This window comes from Hippocampus zosterae, chromosome 13, assembly GCF_025434085.1.
Source record: "Hippocampus zosterae strain Florida chromosome 13, ASM2543408v3, whole genome shotgun sequence".
Classification (NCBI taxonomy): domain Eukaryota; kingdom Metazoa; phylum Chordata; class Actinopteri; order Syngnathiformes; family Syngnathidae; genus Hippocampus; species Hippocampus zosterae.
The window spans coordinates 22,989,041-23,001,064 of record NC_067463.1 but is presented as its reverse complement, the minus strand read 5'-3'; the positions used below and the strand labels follow the sequence as shown (position 1 = coordinate 23,001,064).

The following is a 12,024-nucleotide window of genomic DNA, read 5'->3' as shown; positions in this document are numbered from 1 at the left end:
AGTGTGTGTCGGTGTGTTCACACTTGCGTTTTTGTTAGCATCAGAACAACGGCAGGTGGCGCTGGCCGCATTCGGAATGTTGCCGACGGATGCGCCTGGTGGGCATTGGCGGTAGCGCCCTTGAGTGGTTTAGCTCCTATTTAGCTGACAGAATCTTTGGTGTTAGCCTAGGCTACTCCGAACTGCCATGCTGTCGTGTGGTGTTCCGCATGGCTCAATTCTGGGGCCTCTGCTGTTCTCACTGGATCTGCTCCGTTTGGGTTCCATCTTCGGGAAGCGTGCTATTTCCTTCCTCTGCTATGCGGCCGACTGTCAGATCGACGTCCCGCTGAGCCCCCCCCCAAAAAATGAAGCCCCTTTTATTCTGTCTGGAGGCTTGCCGCCTTGCGCTTGTGTGCCAAAGCGCCAACGTCGATGGAAAGCGCCGAACCCCCGAGCACACGAGTCCGCCTGTTTAACAAGCCGCGGCACGACCGTCTGTCGCGTTTCTTCGTCCACTCACAATTTTTATGAAGGTTTTAACAAGCGGGACTTTTCGGCGCATGGCTTTGCCCATTTCCATAAACGGCACGTTCGGCGTGGGCGCCGTGCCTTTTTGTCTTATTTTACGCACAGCATCCGTTGTGGCGCTTCACAAGCGTCGTTGCGTTTTTGTCGCATTGCGCACGCACGTAGGAAGCGCGAGGTTGGCCTCTCGTCTCATCTGTTTGTCTTTAGCGACTTTGTTTGTTTGTCTCGTCCGTTTTGAGCGTTCACATGCATAATATGAATAAATGGCTCCGTTTAACAAGCGCCATTAGCGCTCTTTGGGAGTGTAATTAGCTGTCAATCAATGCATATTGATCTCCTTCCTCCCTCACTATTTTGATTGCTCTCCCTTGTGTGAGAATTCACTTGGCAGGTTATTTCAGCTTTTTTCCTTTTTTAGCTTGAAGGCTGTTTAGTCTCAAGTCACCTCGAGTCCGCAGCGCCCGCGGTGAAGCAGCGTGCGGCTCATTAACCTCGGCTGCTCCGTGTTGACAACGCGGCCGCGATATCGTTGGGAGCGGGTCTTGCGTCCCGCCTCCCTGCGAGGAAAACCACTCCCACCATTTATTTCTTCATCAGATCCGCTGATTAGAGCGTGACCCACATTCACCGCGCACAACAACACGCGCTCGGTTTTGATGAAAGACTCCCATGAGTGCACAGTAAGACACTCGCGTGATGCGCAAAGGGGACATGACGTGTGTGTGTGTGTGTGTGTGGGTGTGTGTGTGAGGCAACAGCAGGGGAGACGTGAACTTGCTTTTGCCTCATTTGATATTCAGCAGTGTTTGTTTGGTAACCCCTCCAATGAGGTCTTTCAAAAAAAAAAAAGTCAACAGCCCAGTAGGTGGCAGCAGTGCACACGGATGACTTGCGCAAGCATCGAAGGAAGACCATTCTCATCTCAACTTTATTTGAAAAAAAAAAATACAAATAAAATAAAAAGCGACCACGACTTCAAATGAGAATTGAACGTAGAGTTTGAAATCATTGGAAAAAGATTGAATTCACTCATGTAGCGCGAGCCATTTTCCAAGCACCGGCTTCTTTCATCTGAGGCGGCTGGCCTGAGTCAAGCATCTCCTCTTTTGAAGAGTGTTTTGAGGTACGCTCGGTCACGCCTTGGTCACATCCTGGCGGGATGACTGTCGTGCGCTTGAATTTGGAGCCAGCCCATCCTCCATCGTGCGTCTCCAGTTGCTCCAGAATGCTGCTGAAATGATTCAAAGACCGTCGAGTGAAATGGATTGACATTCAGCACGTTTGCTTCGACACCTGGGCTTGCCGAACCGACCCAAGTCGCCACAAAACCAAACCAAACCCCCAAAAAAGTCGCTGGTGGGAGGAGTGTTGATATTTCCCAGCTTTGTAGTACTGTTACCGCATTTGATGGACAGTCGGCAGCTGACCGCGGCGTAGCGTATTTTCCGCACTAAAAGGCGCACCTTCAATTGATGTCCTATTTTGTCATTTTTTTTTCCACATTTTGGACGCACTGGATTATAAAACGCTATGTGTAATTGCTAAAGATAGAGGAGAAAAGAAAAAAAAATCCATCAATCATGCATATGAGTCACTCCCACTGGGGGAGGCGCTAAATTGCCTTTTGAGTCGAATGTGTCCTGACGTCAACTCCGCAAGGGGGGGGGGATGCGGGAAGCCACGCGGCGGGGCATCTTGGGAAATGGAAATAAATATTACAGCTAATAAGAAACGCGAAGAACTCGGCGGGCAACTTGCCGTTGACGTCAGCCGCTCGATGGCACTGCAACTTTCATTTGACTTGATTTTTATTCTTCATCGACGCTCTCTGACAGAATTTCTCACCCCCCCACACACCTCCCCCCCGCGCGGACGTCAGGCCAGTGTAGCGTTACATCATCGGTCACGTGAGCGCTGATTAAATTGCGCTTATTCCAATCGATGGGCGACGGCGCGGCATCCCGAGTGGGAATTTGCGGCGTCGCCGAGGCGTGGCCGCAGGCGCGCGCCGCCTCATTTAGGTCATTTGTCGCCCTGGCGTAGATCGGCTCTTTAGCCGCCCGCCCGGAGTTCCTCCAATGAGGAAGGCCGAGAGGCGAAGGGCGTCGCGGACGTGATGGGCTTAACGAAGACGGGGCGGGGGAAGGAAAAAAAAAATGGAACCGCGGAATAAGACTCGATTTTGAGTTGGACAGTTTTTGTGCTTTTGACATGATTCATTTCATGTTTGTTGTTGTCCGAATTGTTTTCGGTGCATGTTGCAGCGCTTCGTCGACAGCGGCGGTTGCGTTGAGGCGTGAATGTCCCGAGAGACCCGCAAAAAGGTCTCCGGACCCCATGCCCAACCAAACACGATCAATCTGCCGTTTTGCTCGGTAACAGACTTGTGAAAAATACTTGAGCCCCAGGGAGACACGAAACCACCTCGCATTTGGTCGGCGCACGCGGACCCCCAAAAACAGTCTCAAGACGACATGCCGCAAAAACACACGGGAAGTCTGAGATCCTGGTCTGGATCCAACTTTTTTTTTCCCACGTTTCAATGAGACAGTTTAACAGTCCTGCGGGACTCTCTGATCAGAAGAGTCCTGCGGATCCATTTGGAGAGTCGCAAATTTCGAATTCTGAAACGGTCTACTTCTTCAATCGCATCTGATAAGAACACAAACAACAATCTAGTGTCACGTTGCGAGGTGGTGGTGGACCCCATAAAGCAGGCAGGCAGGAGGAGCAGGGTGTACTCCAAGAATTGCATTAAAACACAGACAACTCAATCCTAAGAACAAAACTAATTTAAACAAACAAAAACCATGACAGTTGCAAAGAAACGGCACAAAAACAAAGTAGTCGGCCGCGAGTCCTTATAATGCCACGAATTACGTAATGAGCAACAGGTGTGCAGCTGCAGGGAAAAGCCCCACAGTGCCACCCGGTGGCCACAAACCGAAACATGACAAAAACCTTGATGATAGGTTTATTTCTTATCAACGAATGCTGCAAAAATGAAAATAATTCAGGCATGCAAGAAAAACGCACATTATTTGGAATTATTTGGAAAATGACGCGTCTAGGACATCTTATTGAGATGGCTGTATGCTAGTGAAAGGCATCGGAAATCGCTAATGTCGCTTCATCTCGAAACGATCTGCATTCTCTCTCGAAAAAAAAAAACCGAACCTTCGCACACACGCCGGCTCCGTCTGCCCCGTTGCGTACGTGCGTGCGCGCGTGCGCGTTTTGCGGATGAACGCTTCCCTCCCTCCCTCGCCGACTCGGCGCTCAGTCACTGGGTAGAAGGCGAGCTCGGCGGATGCTCGACGGTTACTCGGAAACGCCGACTTCCGAGCCGGGGAGATGGCGCCGCGTCTTGCCTAAGTGCGGTTCTTCATCAGTGCGGCGGCGGTCAGTACAGGAGAGCTTTTTTTTCGACGTTTCTTTTTCTTTCAAAGTTCCTCATTATGAATGCGTTTGGTGGTCTTGCTTTTTGCTGTGTTTCGATAACTGATCGCTTGCGAGGGGAGGACAGAAACCCATCAAGTGGAATCAAATCCTTATTTGGGGCTAAGATATAAAAGTGGAATATCTTGTGCGTTTTTCCTCGGCAGTGTGGTTGGAGGGGGCGCAGGGGGGGGGGGGGGGCGGGAGGTTTTGTGGAGTCTCTCACATGAGGTCCACCGGCCTGGAAGGTAAGAAAGTATATTGGAGGCAGATGTCGGACCGTCTGGTGCCGGCACGCGGCCGCGGGAACGCAGGGGCCAATTCGGGGAATGGGGACCGGGCATTTTTGGGGAGGGGTCCTCACCCCGTCTCGCGGCCACGAGAGCCGAACATTCTTGGCCCACTCTCTATATATTGGTATGTTTGGGATGGGGGTGGGGTCAGTTTATGGATTTGCGTTCTTCCTTTGAAACGCCCCCCGCCCCAAAAAAAAGACCTCGTCCAAGGCTCGTCCTTCGTCAGAAGTGCCGGACAAGCCCGATCCTTATCTGGCTGCCATTTAATTAGCCGCGATCATCTTCTTTGGGCAAAGAAATGAATATTTTTTTTCATGATACTAGAAAAAGACGAGCCCCGGAGCCAGTTTCACTCGGTAACACGGAATTTGATTGACAGGTCAACCAAGGAGGAGACCCACAAAAACATCTGGAGAAGCCGTGCCTGGAAGAAGACGGCAAGTTGGCACTTCTTGGTAGGCTCCAGCGTCAGCTTCAGAGTCTCAACCAATCCGTGAATCGGCCTTTCGTCTCTGGGGGAGCGGCAGTGAGTGGCGGAGTCTGGAATTCCGGATCACTTTCTCTCCAGTCTTTGCGGAGCCTCCTCATGGATTCTCTCCAGAACGGCCCCCGGGACGGGAGCTCGTCCGGACCCGCCCCCTCCCCGCCGCCGCAGCGGCTCAACGGCACGCCGAGCCCGTCCTGGGACGATGCGGCCGACCTGGAGAACGCGCTGCTGTGGACCCTGCGCGAGCCCGGCACGGTGGCCCTGACCCTCCTGTACAGCCTGTCCTTCCTGCTGGGCTTCGCCGGCAACCTGACGTCCCTGCGGGTGCTCGCCGGCCGCCGCGGTCGGCGGTTGGCCGCCGTGGGCGCCACCCGCGGCCTGCTGCTCAACCTGGCCGTGTGCGACCTGGCCGTGGTGTGCGTGTGCATGCCCATCACGCTGGCCAGCCGCATCTACGCCGCCTGGGTGTACGGCGACCTGCTGTGCCGCGCCGTCCCCTTCACGCAGGCCGTCTCGGTGGCGGCCAGCGTCCTGACGCTCAGCGTCATCAGCGTCAACCGCTACTACGGCGTCCGCTCGCCGCTCAGGGCGCGCTCCGTCTTCACCCGCCGCCGCGTCCTGGCCACCGTGGCCGCCGTGTGGGCCGCCTCCTCCGCCGTCTGCGCCCCCATCGCCGTCGTCAACCGCCGGCGGGAGATCGGCTTCGGCGGCTTTTCCATTCCCGTGTGCCAGGAGGAGTGGCCCGAGCATCGCCTAAAACAAGGGTACGTACGTGCGCCCGCGTTCGGCCTCGGGGCCGTTCGGACCAAGGTCTCGTCCTTGCGACTCGGGACTTTGGACTTGCTGGAGTTTGGGTAGGAGCGCCAGCAAGGCTGGCGACGTGGATCCTGAGTCTCGGGAAAGTCATTGTCGTAGTTGCCCCGTTGCGCTCCATTACAAAAAAACGATTCCCTCCGTCGCCGTGCCTCCGGCTCGCCGTTTTCAAAATCGGCCACCGTTGCGCCGGTTTCCTCTTCCGCGCCTCCCGGGTTGCCCTTGGCGACCGCACACGTCGAAATGTGTGATGCGGCGTCGCTGCCGGTGTTGTATTGGTGAGAAACGTTCGGGAGGTGTCGTCCGAGTCGTGTCCTTGCGTCTCATTTCTCAGGTCGGCTGCCGCTCGGGTGATTGATTGGGAACCGCAAGTTGACGCGGCACCGCGACCGCGTCGGCCGTCAAAGGACGGCTGAGGGGAAGCTTTGACCGCAAAGCTCAGGAGCTAGCGTTCCGTCGGTAAATATATCGAGCGAGGAAGGCTTTGGAAGCCTCGTGGGGCTTCCAACTCTCTTGAGTCGGGGCACTCGTCAAGTCCGGGTAGCGCCGTCGTCAAGACTTGGAGTCCTTTTTGCCTTTTTGCCGATTCCGTGACTCGATTTAAGGAGCGACGTTTTGACTTTGGGTGACGCGACCGCGACCTGATTCCTTCCTCCTTCCCGCGCAGGTACAACGTGTTGCTGTTCGCGGTGCTCTATTGCCTTCCGGTCACCTTCAACCTGACCATCGGCTTCCTGACCGGCCGGCGACTGCGGGGCGGCACGCGGACGGCCTTCGCCGACCTGGACCCGCGCAGCCGGGCCCTGCACGCCTCTCGCCTGAAGACCCGGCAGAAGATCGCCAAGACGGTGGTGTGCCTGGTGCTGCTGTTCGCCGTCTCGTGGCTGCCGCTCTACGTGGCCGACCTGTGGATCGACCGCGAGCTGCGCCCGCCGCCGTGGCTCCTCCAGACCCGACCCTTCGCCCAGTGGCTGGGCCTGACCAACTCCAGCCTCAACCCCATCTGCTACTGTTTCATCGGGGACCTCTACCGCTCCGCCAAGGTGATCCGGACGCGTTACTACCAGAAAGTGGCCGCCCTCTTTGGGGACGTCTCCTTTGTCACGTCGGGGGCGGAGGCGTCCCCCACCGCCGCCGCCGCGACCGAGCGGGACCACGTGACCGCTCCGCTCGGCGCTACCGCCTCGGCGGCGACCGTTCCCCGCCTGCTGAGTTTGGCCCGAGCCCAAGGAGCCGGCCAGAGGGTCTCCCGCACTCGCGGGGTCTCAGACCGGCGCCGATCCGGCCCGAGCGCGGGCGAACGCAACACCCCTCTTGCGTGGGACCCCGCGCCGGGCCCCTTTCGGCTCGACTTACTCCCCTCGCGGAGACACTCGGCCCACGACGGCTTTGGGCCTTTACCCCCGCGGCTGGAGGCCGGAAACGACACGCTCCCCGCGGGGAGGCGTTCGGGAGTTGGACGGTCCGCTTTGTGTTCCGAGAGGACTTAGCCGGAGCGCCGGAGCGGTCGGCAAACGATAGCCCTCACCGATACGCTGTGTCGACTCTGCCGCAGAGGGTGGACGGTCGCGCAGGGCTCTCGAGCCTCCCAAGGACTCATTCTCATTGCTCCGCTTGAGGACCCCCGAAGACGAGGGCAAAGGAAACTCGCGTGTGAAACGCGGTTGCGTTCGTCATTGGTTGGTTCATTAGCTTCAAGATAGCGATCCGAAAGAGACGCTCTCCCCCGCCATGAGGCACTCAGGCGTCACCGCCAGTGATTGTCATAAGACGAGTCGTTTGAGTGCGGACGGCGCTCGGGCGGCCCAAAGGCTCCCGCAATGGAACTGGCGCACGACCGAAGTTTTCCGCAAAGCCCCGAAAAGGAAACCGGCGATCATCCGAAAGAGTCTTTGCGGAACGGGCCGCAACTCGAGCATCCCGGAGACGCGGACGACGTTGTTCCTGGCAGGTGGGGGCGCTCGGGTAGCCCCCCCAACCCCAAAAAAGACCGAAGTATTTCACCGCAGTATTTGTTTTGTTGTCCCTCTGTTTTATGGGTGTGTGTTGTTGGTGCTTCACGGCGTACTTTGTCTTTACTTTGGCTTTCAAGTATGGTTTGGAACAAAATAAACAAAAAAGCAAAACGGTCTCACGTAGAGAAAAAAAATATCATTGGAACTACAGTCGAACCTCACACACGGTTCAGCACCTGCAAATGTTTGTGTGTGCAGTGATCATTTCCCAGTGTGAGCCCTGCGAGTCCCGCGGGACTCGCGTGCATCCAACGTCCTCTCTCATAAAAGTCTCATGAAGATGAATGAGGCTCGGAAATGGGCCGCTTCCTGTTTTCCATTCCCCCACCTACCAAATGGAGTCACGTCTGGTTGCAGGTGAGCTGAGTGAGTGCGCCGCATTCCTTCCAAATGGCTTCTGGGAGTCATTTGTTTGACTGTGCAGATGCAAATGCACCTGCGGCGAAGACGGGAGAGTGTTTGTCGCATGCGGGGAAGCTCAAGTGCGGCACTTTTGTCCAACTGGCTTTCAAACAAATTGGGCTGCTCTCGTAAGCCTCTCGGTAGCCCGTGTTGAGGAATGGGAGCTGTCGATTTGCTCCGGGCCCTCCTTGGTTACAGGTTCTTTGATCTCTTTGAGAAGGTGGAAGAAGACCCAACGCCGCGTCGTCTTTTCTTCAGTTGATCACGACGCGACACGAATCGATTCGGGCTCCTGTGAGTCTCGGATTTCACCAGGAAGCCCCGAACGACCGCAGTCACGCGGATATATAGGCCTAGTATGTCAATGATGTTCATTGGGGGCGGGCATGTAAAAATCCCAAACGAAGAAAGTCAAGCAAAGATCGATCTTGACATGATGACAAATATCTGCTGGCCACCCATCTTGAGATGAGGCTTCCTCTTGGAGGGCACTCCACAGCCTTCATTAAGTTCTTTAGCAGTTGTTTAGCTATGCTAGGTATGCCACCCCCTCGACTTTGTGACCGCCTCCTTCAAGGTCACTGCTCGCGCGGCGGCAAACAGGCATGACCACGCCTCGCGGTCGTGGTGCTGGGAGGGCAATGAGAAGGTAACCAAACGGCGGGCAGCCATTTGCTCCTCCTTCTGAAAACACTTGAGTACGCATTACGCGACTTGTTCAGGCGTCAAATAGGCACAATGGACCACGGCGTCCCTCTCCGCAGTGTGTGACATTACGGCCAGGGAAGAGATGACAATGGCTGGCCGTCAATGAGTTTCTTCACGCTTGAGCTGGGAACCAAACGTCCCGCCGCGGTGTCGCGATAAGGTCACCGGACGCATGACCGTACCAAAGCGCGTATTTTGCGAGCTGAAACCACACTAGCCGACAGTACAGGCCTACGATACAAAGTGCTCAACGCTGAGGACTGTACTCTTGTTTTTTTTTTTTGCTAGCGTACATTGCACCGTATCGTAGCACGCTAGCCCCAATTCGGTCAGCGCCATATACGCAACTCCAAACCACATTGTACCAGACCGCACTTGACTACGAGATGGTAGACTTTGCCGAACTGAGCGGCGCACAACACCATACCGCAGCGTACAACATACTCTGCACCCCAACAATGCTATTCAACAGCCACTACGGAAAGCTACGCTATACGCTAACATATTCAACTCTTGTTCAGTGATCCCTGTCCGCAAACGGGAAGCAGCGAAAGTCAGCAAAATGGTCCGCAACATATACGGTACTACATGTAGATGTTTACTGTATTTCCTTATTCATACAATAACCAAACGTATACTTGTTTAAATCTATTAGGATACAGCATTCAGTCATGTTCATGACTACTAAATGGACTTGTACATGCATGGATACCGTTAAATTTGGCCTCATCAATATTTTGTATGCTCATACACATGTTCGTGTGCCTATATGGGGGAGGGGTGGTTACTTTGCGGATTTTCATTTATCGCGGGTGGATTCGGTCCCCATTAGCCGCCATAAACGAGGGCTTACTGTACACATAACTGAACTATACATCACTATACCCTGCCAATCATGCCGGAATACATTATACAAGTCAAGCCGTATTGCACTGCCATGTGCTACGGTATAATCAACTTTTTTTTTCTTTTAAACAAAGGGCACAGGAGCTCGAGCACCGCCGACGTCTGCGCCGGTCCACGGCGAGTCGACGTCTGATCAGATAATCCGGTCAGTTGACACAGGTATTTCTTCTTCCCTTTTCCCTTCATATCACTTTAATGAAAGAACACTTTGTAAAGTCGAGCATCCCCGGGCACTGATGCAAAGTGATCAGGGACGAGCTTGATCAGCGCGGGATGGATCACCGTGCTCTTTCTTTTGGATGAAAAAGGGCTCGAGGCTGAGAATGAATCGCGTTTCATTGCCAAAGTCCACATGCATTATTACTACTGCAAAGGATTGGTTAAGTACGCGCCCTGATATATCTTTCCACTTCAATATTAGTGAAGTCTGCTCTCATTTGACCCTTGCTCAAGAGAGCCAGCCTTGACCCTAATATATATATATATATATATATATATATATATATATATATATATATATATATTAGTGCTTTCAGTTTAACAGTTTATTATCAGCATTAATTTAAAACAATTTTAACTCAATTATTATTATTTTTTTTTTTTTAATCGCGAGATTAATGCTGCACCACGTCACGCCGGATGTTACGTTGCTCTAAAATAATCAAATGTGCTCCACGTTTGAGTAACTGCTCCAAGTGAAAAATGTTCAGCGAAAATTGAAAATTGTTGTTTCAGACAAGATTTTGCATATTGCACAAAGAAAACGGATCCAAGAATCCATGTTGACGAGAGCATTAAAATGGGAAAAATCAAAGGAAATTTAGAATAGATAAAAATCTGTGATTAATTAGGGCTAATTCCGAGTTAACTACGAAATTATACATTTGATCGCGATTAAATATTTTCATTGTTTCACAGCACTAATACGGTATATATTTGTGTGTGTGTGTGTCTATAAAGCAAGAAGAATACACAAACATATCAGGGACAAAAACCCACAAAAATGACAGAACCAATGCAGACAAATATATTAAATGGGTGTAAAAATTTCTGAAAAGCAAATATCCACACATCATCCCAAATCTGGCGCAGATGCACATGTCAAGGGACACGGCAACATTTTCTGTCCTAGGAAAAAAACCGCTTCAGTTCTTGAGGTCAAATCAAACGCATCACCACGGATCCTACGTGAACGCCGCGCAGGCTCGACATGGCGGTCCTCTTTGCGCACGCGTCTTTTGCACGTGACGGCATGTGAACATTTGTTGGCGTCAGGAGGTCGGGCACGGTTCCTGCGTGCCATCCACCCACACGCAAAGCGATCACGTTTCGCTAGGACGCTCGTCAAAGTGTTTCCGAAGCCTTCGCTCGCCCTCGTGTTCTTCCCTCACCTCCTCTTTCGTCCTGGCTCACGCCTCGTCCGCGGTCCGCCCGACTCACCTGCAGCCCTTCATTTTCACCCCCGCCAGTCATGCACGCCCAGTCATGTCGCGATCTGTTGGGTGAAACCTCCGCGTGCGACGCACATGGCGATACGCTTCGTCTGTCGCGATCTAAAAGCAATGAAAAATAGCCGTCCGGACGTAGCCCCGTTCATTGGCGGCTGTTGTCATTCAAAACGTTTTTTTAAAAAATCGTCCCGTCCGTCGCAGGTTGAATGCGACGCTGTCATCTGTCCCAAATGACATTTCACAATTGAGGTTGCGAATCGTTTTCTGGAGATGCGAATTACATTTTGGGGAAATTTTGGACTATGACTTAAGATGACCTTTCCGTGGACACTGACACTAATGTATCTTGGTGTTTTGTTTAAAAAAAAAAAAAAGAAAAGCTGTCTTGATTGCTCATGCAACTGCAAAATTTTTCTTTTTGCGTTTCATTTTGCAAACAAGTGTCTAAAAGACAAGAGCGTACAACCCTATGCCAGAATTGTCCACCCGCACCCTCCCCGCTGCCAGCACGGCTACTTTCTTGGCGGTATTGACAATTTAAACCCTTGAGTGCTCCAAATTAAAAAGGCCTTAAGTTACACATTTTACAATTTTTGTAATGATGTATTTTGTGTTATAAAAACATTCTCTTTTTTTTTTTCAAACACTCAAAATGTTCAGAGGCATCTGTGCTATCCATGCATATATAGTTTTTATTAGTTCTTTGAGATTTTTTATTCTTTATTTTTTGCAAAAGGAAAAAAAAAATGGTGTCTGGAGGTCCCAACCAAGCCCTACTAACAATCCCGACCGAAAACAAAGCGATTGACGCATAAATCGCGTGAAATGCATGTATACGCATTAGGTTTACGATGCATTCAAAAATATGAATTATAATGGGTCTCTATGGTGCAAAATATGTAAATTGTGAAGATTAATGTATCAAAACGTTTTTGTATTATTGCTGCAATGCCTGAGAATTATCAGCCGGTGACGTCATGAAATTTAGTCCATTTTAG

General features: G+C 52.2%; 1 protein-coding gene across 1 annotated transcript; it reads left to right on the top strand.

Moving 5' to 3' along the window:
* The first annotated feature begins 4,830 nt into the window (after nt 1–4,830).
* LOC127613514 (galanin receptor type 1-like) lies at nt 4,831–7,470 on the top strand. The gene is made up of 2 exons (XM_052084576.1): nt 4,831–5,495; nt 6,212–7,470. Exons 1-2 carry the CDS (start codon nt 4,831–4,833, stop codon nt 7,032–7,034), a joined length of 1,488 nt encoding a protein of 495 aa, XP_051940536.1. The 3' UTR covers nt 7,035–7,470.
* The last annotated feature ends 4,554 nt before the right edge of the window (nt 7,471–12,024 follow it).

Bases quoted from the DNA above. Each gene is read 5' to 3' on its own strand.
- LOC127613514 (XM_052084576.1), top strand. From the start codon at position 4,831: ATGGATTCTCTCCAGAACGGCCCCCGGGACGGGAGCTCGTCCGGACCC. The intron at 5,496-6,211 runs GTACGTACGTGC...CTTCCCGCGCAG, and splicing joins GAGCATCGCCTAAAACAAGG to GTACAACGTGTTGCTGTTCG.